This window comes from Mesoplodon mirus (genome assembly GCF_964341445.2).
Source record: "Mesoplodon mirus genome assembly, chromosome: 18".
Lineage (NCBI taxonomy): Eukaryota > Metazoa > Chordata > Mammalia > Artiodactyla > Ziphiidae > Mesoplodon > Mesoplodon mirus.
The window spans coordinates 18,753,469-18,762,616 of record NC_138994.1 but is presented as its reverse complement, the minus strand read 5'-3'; the positions used below and the strand labels follow the sequence as shown (position 1 = coordinate 18,762,616).

Genomic DNA, 9,148 nt, shown 5'->3' with positions numbered 1-9,148 from the left:
CCCACTGGAGGGAGAGCAAGCCCAGACCTCTCCACTCACATTCCTCCTCCTTATATAGGGTCCCGCCCAAGGGGATGGTGCCCTCCCTTCCCTGGCTGGCTTCCCTCCCACCACCCAGCCTCTGCCGTGGATTGGTGGAAATGGGCCCCAGCTGTTGCCCAGGCAACGAGTTAAGCCAGAGAGCAGCAGCCCCAGGGGCTATTGTGCTGCCTGTGGGCCCCTGAGGGGGACAGATCCGGCACCCTCCCCCATAGCTCCTACCACATGGCACAGCTAGTCATTCCTCTCCTGGGAAGTTTAAGGCTCTTCAAAGGGCAGGCAGAGGGCTCCAAAACCAGTGGCCGCCACCAGCCCAGAGGGTCGCCGGCCCCCTCCCCGGATCCCAGGCTCAGCCTCCACCCTGGCACAGAGCACAAGCTTGCCAGCGTCATGGCTGCGGAGCCATGGTGAGCCGGCTGCAAAGGAAGGGCCTGGAAGAGGAACATGGCGGCAGCTCAGGCTCCCACTCCTCCCCCTCTCCCATTTTGGGGTGGGCTAGCTCTCCAGAAAGGAGGGCAAGGGTCTCAAATAGGGGCCCACGGGGTAACTGATATCATTTTCATGTTCTTCGTTGAAGAATGCTCCTGGGACGGTGATGGGCCTTTAGGGAGATGGGGGCTGTGACCATCACACCCCTCACCCAGGGTCAAGGTGAGCTAAGATGGCAGGGCTGGGCATAGAGGAGCTGCATCCAAGCCTGTGCACCCCTGCACGGAGCACCCCTGCCCAGAAGAGAGCTGGCCGCCTCGCTGGAGGCTGGTCCTCGGCAGGCATCCCACCCCCCGCCCAAGCAGCCCAAATCCAGGCATGGGGACTGGAGGTGCCTGGTCACTTCCTTCCTTTAATTCACCTTCCCAAGAGGTCTCAGGTCTCTTGGTTCACCTTGTTGGAAGGCTTCTTTTACCAGCTTCTGTCCAACCTCCTAGTGTAATTTTTCCCATCTCAGAGTTCCAAGGAGACACACAGCAGACCCAGTACCCCACCCTGACAGTTGGAGAAACAGGCAGAGAGCTAGATGGCCGTTTCAGCTGGGTTAGTACAGAGGAGAGCTCTTCTAAGGACAAAGGAACAGAGAGAGGAGGGTGGCGTCTAGAGCCCAAGGGGTGTGTGTTATGGGTGGGCAGGTGCTGGGGAGGCCTCACCTTTTCCAGAAGCAAGTAGGCCCTGGCCCCGATCTTCATGGGGGGGAGTCCTTCCAAGTTGATGAATTGAAATGGTGGAGGTGGGGTGTGCTCATGAGAGATCAGCTCCGAGTTTCTCCTGAGGCTGGGTCTTTAACTGGGGGTGGGTGGGAGCCCACCCTCCCTTGCTCTCTGGCTACCAGGGACCAGCTCCATGCATTGATTTCTGCCCCGGGCTGGCACAGAGAGACCCAACAGCTCCACCCCCCTCTCTGGAGCCACAGAGAGAGCAGGAATTGGGTCTGGCACATGCCTCGTCCGGGTTGGCAAAGATGTAGCTGTCCAGCCCAGCGGAAACCCCTCCCGGCTGTCCTGACCTTCACGCCTGGTTCCCCTTGTCCAGATCCACCATCCCTTGCCCACTGGCTGCCCGCCTGCCCTTCCCGTGGGCTGCACCACCACCCTGGCCCAGCTCAGAAAAACAGAGCCTCCGTGTGACGGGGGTCGTGGCCTCTGAGGGCATCCCGGCTTCCACGTGCAATGCTTTCCGACAGGAATGTTGATGATAAAAAGATGACGCTAAGAGAACCCACTACTCAGAAAATGGTCTTAACTTCTTAACTCCAGCCTCCTTGAGGCTCTGCATCAGCCCCTAGAGGTGTGGCTGCCTGCACTGGAATCTCCCACACCACCTAGGAGCCAGAGCACCTGTGTCTTCTCAGCATCTCGGCGATTGTCATGTACACCCCAAGCTAAGGTCTACCTGCTAGAATTACATGGATGGCATTTCAAGTGTGCAGGGATCGGGGCTTCCCTGGTGGCGCAGTGGTTGAGAATCTGCCTGCCAATGCAGGAGACACGGGTTCGTGCCCCGGTCTGGGAAGATCCCACATGCCACGGAGCGGCTGGGCCCGGGAGCCGTGGCCACTGAGCCTGCGCGTCCGGAGCCTGTGCTCCACAACGGGAGAGACCACAACAGTGAGAGGCCTGCGTACCGCGAAAAAAAAAAAAAAAAGTGTGCAGGGATCGGGGAGGCTCCAGGTTACCAAGAAGACTCAGGAGGGTCACCTCTGACTCCCCATCTCTGAGAGGCTCCACCTCTTACTAGCTCTAACTTCTGTCATCCCTGAAACCCCTCTACTGATTTAGAAACTGGCTTTCCAGGAATACGCATTCTCCGTTCTCATTTTCTTAGTCTGAGGTTTTCTGGAGTGTGTGCATGCACGTGTGTGTGTATGTGTGTGCGCTATGTATGTGTGCACACGTGTATGTATGTGTGGTGTGTAGGTGTGCACGCATGTGTTTTGTTTTGGCCACACCGCACAGCATGTGGGATCTTAGTTCCCCGACCAGGGATCGAACCCGTGCCCCCTACAGTGGAAGCACGGCGTCCTAACCACTGGACGGCCAGGGAATTCCCTGCATGTGTGTGTTTGTGCGCGTGGTGTGCGTGAGAGTCTTGGAGCTGGAGAGAAGCAGGAGGGCGTTCGCGCTGCCCAGTCTTGGAGATGGAAGATCTGAGACAATCCGTTTCATTTTGCCCTGTCGATCTGGAAGCTCCATAATTCCTTGAAAGCAAGTCTGAGCTAGAACAGAGAGCAGTGTTACTTCCCACCCGAGGCAAGGGTATCTATAACTCAAGTGACTTGTCTGAGGTTTCACGGCTCAGAATGGGCAGAGCCAGGATTCAAGTGCTGCTTCGCTGCTTGACTTTTCTTTCCACAGCCCCGTACTGTCTTTTCTGGGAAGCTACTGTGTTGGCCAAAAAGTTCATTCGGCCCTTTGAGTAACAGCTTACGGACAAACCTGAACGAACTTTTTGGCCAACCCAATGTTTCAGCAGCCATAGATGATCCCCGTGGGGCAAGGACTCTCTAGTGCTGGAAAAGCAAGCTTGGGGCAGGATGTAGAGTTTCTGGATCTGTGGCATGCGTGATCAGACACGGGATGGCAGAGGGGTGGGCTCCCAGCCCCACCCCCACCCCAGCTGCAGCCTCCCTCGCACCCGTGACATCTCCCTTCCTGAGCTAGGGAGCCCCCAAACGCTTAGATTGGGGAAGAGGGAATCCTGAGCTTAGGTTCCAGGCCACGTGGATTCAGGGGGGCACAGCAAAGCTAAACAGGAAGGACTTGCTCCCTGAAGTAACTGACATGATATTGAAAGCTTCCCCTAAAGCCGGGCTGTCCCGCGGTGGCACACCTGCCTTCCTGCCTCCACCCTGCTGTCCCCCGACTGGAGGACCTTCCGCATCCGAGTGCTGTCCGCCTGGCCCCTTCCTCTCCCCGTAAAGCCCGAGCTCACAGTGGCCTCGTGCTGCCTGAGCCCCTGCTCTTCCGGAGAGCAGATGGTGGGAGGGAGTGACCAGCGAACAGCTCTGGGGGAGGGACAAAGCCACGTTCAATTTCCAACCTCCACTTGCTAGCTCTGTGGCCTTAGCATAGTTGCTGGACTTCTCTGAGCCTCGGTCCCCTCTTGTGTGAAACGGAGGTAACCTGAGTTAGCTTGAGGGGCTGCCGGGAGGGTGACACGTGTAGGACAGGGTAGGTCCTCAGGAAATGTCAGCAGAGACCCTCACACCCGGCTGTAAACGGCCCCCTGCTCATCCACAGCCTCCTGGCGCAGGGAGGTGGTGGCCTGAGGAAATATCTGTACTACTTGCACCCTCTGGGGCTGGAGTCCTGGGGACCTGAGTGGGTAGTGCCTACTCTGGTCCCACTGTGCCACCCAGGGGACCTGGCCAAAGCCAGAGGACTCTCCGAGGACTTCAGGGTCAGGCCCCAGCCAGCAGGGGTCAGCAAGGCCTCTGTGAGTTCCAGGGCTGCGCGTGGAGGTGAGGCTGGGGGTGGGCATCCAGGTAGCTCCAGCCCCGGAATTGGGGTCTAACGTAGGGAAACCAGCTCTGGGACATTCCCAGAGGGTGAGCATGGGAAGCGAGTGCTGGCTGGGCCTCAGCTCTCCTGCGAGCCACTCCACACGTTGTCCTGGGTGCCCTCTGTGGTCTGCACCGGTCGCTCTTCCCCTCATGGGGCTGGGGAGCCGGCCGGGTGCAGACTCCAGCCTCTCCAGAGCGCAAGCCACGCCGGATGGTGTTGATTTGCCGGTGACTAATTTTCCTTAAAGGATGGTCCATTTCACCAGGGCCAGGAAAACAATGGTTGCAAGGAGCCGCTGGGTCTGGGTTTCCCAGCGCTGCTGGCAGCCTGGTCAGGCTTCTGCTGGCCTGGCCGTCACGGCTGGCACTAGGCATGGCTTCCTGCCACCCTTCCAGGCCAGCAGCCCCCCTGGGTAGTCTCCTTCTCGTCCTACCACCCACAGCCACCACGGCACTGACTCCTTCAGACCTGGCCCGTGAGGCTTCGCTCCAGATCTGGGTCCTGCCCAGGGCAGCCTCAGCTCTCCCTCCCCAGCACTGGTTCCCTCCCCCCAGCCCCCTCTGTGTCAGCTCCTGGAATCTGTCTGCCTTTCCCCAAAGGCCTCACGCCCAGGGTTTGACCGCCAGACTGAGGCCAGGCCGGTTCCCAGAGTGCCCTGGAGCAGGAGGCAGCCCAACCAGAGCCCTGATGCTACCCCCGCCCCAAGGTCTGCCTCCCAGCCTCGCCCCTCCCCTGCCTGGGCACCCTCCCCATCCTGGTTTGCTCCAGGCAGCGACTACTTTACAGACTCCTTCCCCTCAGCCTCTGCCCCGCCCTCCCCTTCCTCCTCCTCCCTCCCCGCTCCACCCCACCGCTCTGCACCGACAGGCAGGCTCCGGACCGCTGGAATAATCCTGGGGCAAACAACCGCTCGGAGAGCTGGCGGTGATGAGAGCGAGCTGCTGGGACCACCAGAAAAAGCCACGGGGTGACCCAAGACTCAGGACCCAGGAGCATGAGGCTTGCAGGACAAGAGACAGGTAAAGCGTCTAGGGCCAGGGCAGGTGGGGAGAGTAAGGTGGGAGAGCCAGTAAGGAATCTAGAGTCCGGGAGTGGGGAGCTTGAAGCGGATATGGAAACATCAAAAGCTGGAAGGTGAAACCTAAAATCCTAAAGTGTGGGCTAAGAGGGACAGGGACCAGAGCATGGGGTTGGTCCTCATCCCAGACTGTCCACCTGCCAGCTGTGTGTGATGGCAGGCATGTCACCTTACCCCCTCTAGACTCAGTTTCCCCATCTGAAAACTGGGGCCATTCCAGCGCCAACAACACCAGAAGGGGGTGCTCTCCAGCGTAGAAAGGAGCAGAACTTAGTAACAGCTCTGCTCAAAGAGGGGGGTGGCTGTTTGGCAGAGCAGTGCAGCTGCCGTGAGTTACTGTGGGTCAGGATCACCCGGGATGCTTTAAAAACACAGCTGCCCAAGCGGCCGGTGCAGACCCTCTGGCTCAGGCCGCCTGGAGCAAGGCCCAGGGCCCCGGTATTTCACAAGCGCCCCACCCCCAAACCCCCTCCCGACCGTGAGTAGCAGCCCGTTTAGGGCCCTGCTTTGCAGGCTGAAGAGCCACCAGGAGCAATATGATCGAGAAATTATCTCTGCGTCAGCATCAACGGGGGAGCCGGGCCACTACGGGGGTGGGCTGGGGTGGAGTGCGCTTGGCAAGAAGGATTACCGTCTGGCTGGGCCTGACCAGAGGGTCTGCACAGAGTCGGGGTGAGTAAAGCCCTCAGGGTCAGGGTCAGGGTCAGGGTCAGGGTAGGGCTGCTGCCAGGCCAGGCTGGAAAGGAACCAAATGCTCTAACCCACCCTCTGCGCTTCCTAGCTGGCCAGCTACAGGTGACGCCGCCGCTCACACCCAATGGCAGTGGGCTGAGCCAGGAGTTTGAAGGCCATTGGCCGGAGATCCCGGAGAGGTCCCCATGTGTGGCCGGGGTCATCCCTGTCATCTACTACAGCGTCCTGCTGGGCCTGGGGCTGCCTGGTGAGTGGGGAGCTGGGTCTGGGGTCGCCCAGAAGTCGGAGGCCTCCTTCAATGGGTGGCAATCCTCTGGGCTGACCCCTGAAACCCAGGGTCATAGACCCCAGGGCTCTCCTTGCCTTTGTGGGGTGATCTGGGTCACTGGAAAGCCAAGCATAGTGGGGAGTAAAAGTGAGGGGCCAGGAGTTGGGGTGCTCTATAGCTAAACCCAAGTTTTCACCACAGCAGACAGCCCCCTTCTACCCCCAGGAATGGGCATCTTCTAGGATGACTGACTTCGTACAGAACCGCCCCCAGCTCCATCAAAAGCTTCCTGTACCATCCACTGCGTTCAGAGAGCAGAGCTGGGGGTCGGGTGGGGTGTGGATGCAGGAAAGGACGGGTGGAATTAGGGAATTGCCCATCCCTGCCCGTTGCCAGGGAAGCTGGTGTGTAAGGCAGTGGCCTACGGTGCATGACTGGACAAGGCAGGGCTGATCTGGTTAACCTTCCAGACAAAGTGAGGTTTAAGAAGGGTCTGGAAAGAGGAAAAGAGAAGCCAGAACCAGCAGGTGGGGAGGGACGATGAGAAAGCAGATCCGAGGAGCCCTTCTAACGCCTTTGACCTCTCCCTCCCCTGACCTCGGTTGTCACCAGTCAACCTCCTGACCACAGTGGCCCTGGCCCGCCTCGCCACCAGGACCAGGAAACCCTCCTACTACTACCTTCTGGCGCTCACGGCCTCGGATGTCATCACCCAGGTAGTCATCGTGTTCGTGGGCTTCCTCCTGCAGGGAGCGGTGCTGGCCCGAAAGGTGCCCCAGGCTGTGGTGCGCGTGGCTAACATCCTGGAGTTTGCTGCCAACCACGCCTCAGTCTGGATCACCGTCCTGCTCACGGTCGACCGGTACAGCGCCCTGTGCCACCCCCTGCACCATCGGGCCACCTCATCCCCAGGCCGGACCCGTCGGGCCATCGCTGCTGTCCTTGGTGCCGCCCTGCTGACTGGCATCCCCTTCTACTGGTGGATGGACGTGTGGAGGGACGAGGACCCCCCCAGCACACTGGACGAGGTCCTCAAGTGGGCTCACTGCCTCATCGTCTATTTCATCCCTTGTGGCGTTTTCCTGGTTGCCAACTCGGCCATTGTCTGCCAGCTACAGAGAAGGGGCCAGAGTGGGCCTCGGCCCCGGGTGGGCAAGAGCACCGCCATCCTCCTGGGTGTCACCACGCTCTTCGCCCTGCTTTGGGCGCCCCGGACCTTTGTCATGCTCTACCACCTGTACGTGGCCCCCGTCTACCGGGACTGGAGGGTCCACCTGGCCTTGGATGTGGCCAACATGGCGGCCATGCTCAGCACAGCAGTCAACCTCGGGCTCTACTGCCTTGTGAGCAAGACCTTCCGGGCCACTGTCCACGAGGTCGTCCATGACGCCCACCTGCCCTGCACCCTGCGGTCACAGCCAGCGGGCGTGGTGGCGGAACCTGTGCTGAAGCCTGCAGGACTCCCCAAAGGGGCAGAACTGTAGAGGAGGAGCCCATGCAGGGAGCTTGGGGTGGTTCACAGCCAGATTACTGGGGTCTTTGTGGTTGCTCCCACAAAACTTTATCAACACCCTACTTTGCAATCTGGGGATGGAAGGAGAGGCCCCTTCCTTCAGGGGTGGCTTCCCAGGAAGCTAAATTAACATTGGTTGAATGAATGAATGAGTGAGTGAATGAATAGATGGATGGATGGATGGATGGATGAATATGAGTTGTTTCCAGGCCACCCCTTCCTGGAGCCCACCTCTCATACCCTGAGTTGATGACTTCTCTGGCTCCTAGTGGCAATGCCAGGGAGAAAGAAAGGGAGATGTCCGCAGGATTCCAGGCCTTTCCTGGGCTGCGGGAACCCAATGCAGGGGGCCGAACAATGGGAGAGGGGCTGCCTGGGAAAGGGAGTGGTCTTAAGCAGATTCAATGCCCCAGCCCTGGGGCGACATAACCTCTGGGGTCTCTAGCATCCTGGACTGATTAAATCCCTGCCCTGGAGCCAGAACAGGTTCAGGGGCCCAGAGCAGCCCTGGGGCTGCACTTTTCATGGTTGCTGAGGACCAGGACTAAGAAAGAAAATGCCCTCTTAGCTCAGGGGCCACGAGAGCGGGAAGGGGGATCCCGGCCACACCCCTGAGCTCACTCCTCTTGGAGAAGAAACCTCTTTCTCCACCAAGGAGAGGAAGGGAGATGGCTCAGCCGATCTGAGACTGTGAGGGGCTCTGCTCGGCCCCTCCCAGCCTCTCTCCTTTCAGCCATGCCATCCGGGAGAGGCAGCTGGGAGAGATTAGCAGACAAACCTCCCACCTGCTCCAGGCACTGGGTAAACACATTAGCAGTCTCCTTTCTGCTTTTAGATCAGACTGAGCTGACCTTTCCCCTGAATGTGAGGTCCAGGTGGGCCCCCACCTGCACCCAACCCCTTAATGGGATCACAGAAGGGAAAGAGCCAGTTATGTGCTGGGCAAACAGTCGGTGCAAAATAAATGCACTTGGCTTTCCCCCTTTCCTCTCTACTTCTCCCCACAGCAGAAATGTCCAGGAAGGGACTTTCAGCCACACCCAGAAGGAGGAAAAGGCAGGTCCCCAATCCTTTATCCACAATTCTGAACTCCAAAAACTCTGAAAACAAAGACAGTTTTCCTGAGTTTGCCACAAACACACCAGGATAGATACAAGACCACGTATGTCTTGGTGCTGCCCACTGCATAGGTTCCGCTGCAGACTCTCAGCAGGTGTGATTTTGTGACAACGCCCTACACCCTGCCAGAATAGAGATCTGTTACTTTATCTAAACCACACATTACCTTCCTCTATTCTGAAAAATTCTGAATCCTGAGACACCTCTGGTCCCAAGAGTTCAGAGAGAGGATTGAGGACCTGTAAGTCCCATCACTTTTGCCACAACAAGGTCTCAGCGGGCCCTGAGTGGGTCTGGGGCATGGCAGATTCCCCCACTGTTACCAAACCAAACTTGGGTCCGCTTGCCTGCTCACAGTAATGCCAATCTACTGACACCTGGTTGTAGTGAAGGAAAGGGCAACATTGATCACAGGGCGCCAAGCAAGGAGTCCAGGCAGCTAA

At 58.7% G+C, this 9,148-nt stretch overlaps 1 protein-coding gene across 1 annotated transcript; it reads left to right on the top strand.

Annotated features, from left to right (window-relative positions):
* Nucleotides 1-5,026: 5,026 nt before the first annotated feature.
* Nucleotides 5,027-7,557, top strand: GPR142 (G protein-coupled receptor 142; the record flags this gene model as incomplete). Its single annotated transcript, XM_082603843.1, has 3 exons — nucleotides 5,027-5,053; nucleotides 5,894-6,052; nucleotides 6,686-7,557. Exons 1-3 carry the CDS (start codon nucleotides 5,029-5,031, stop codon nucleotides 7,555-7,557), a joined length of 1,056 nt encoding a protein of 351 aa, XP_082459969.1. The 5' UTR covers nucleotides 5,027-5,028.
* Between the last annotated feature and the right edge of the window lie 1,591 nt (nucleotides 7,558-9,148).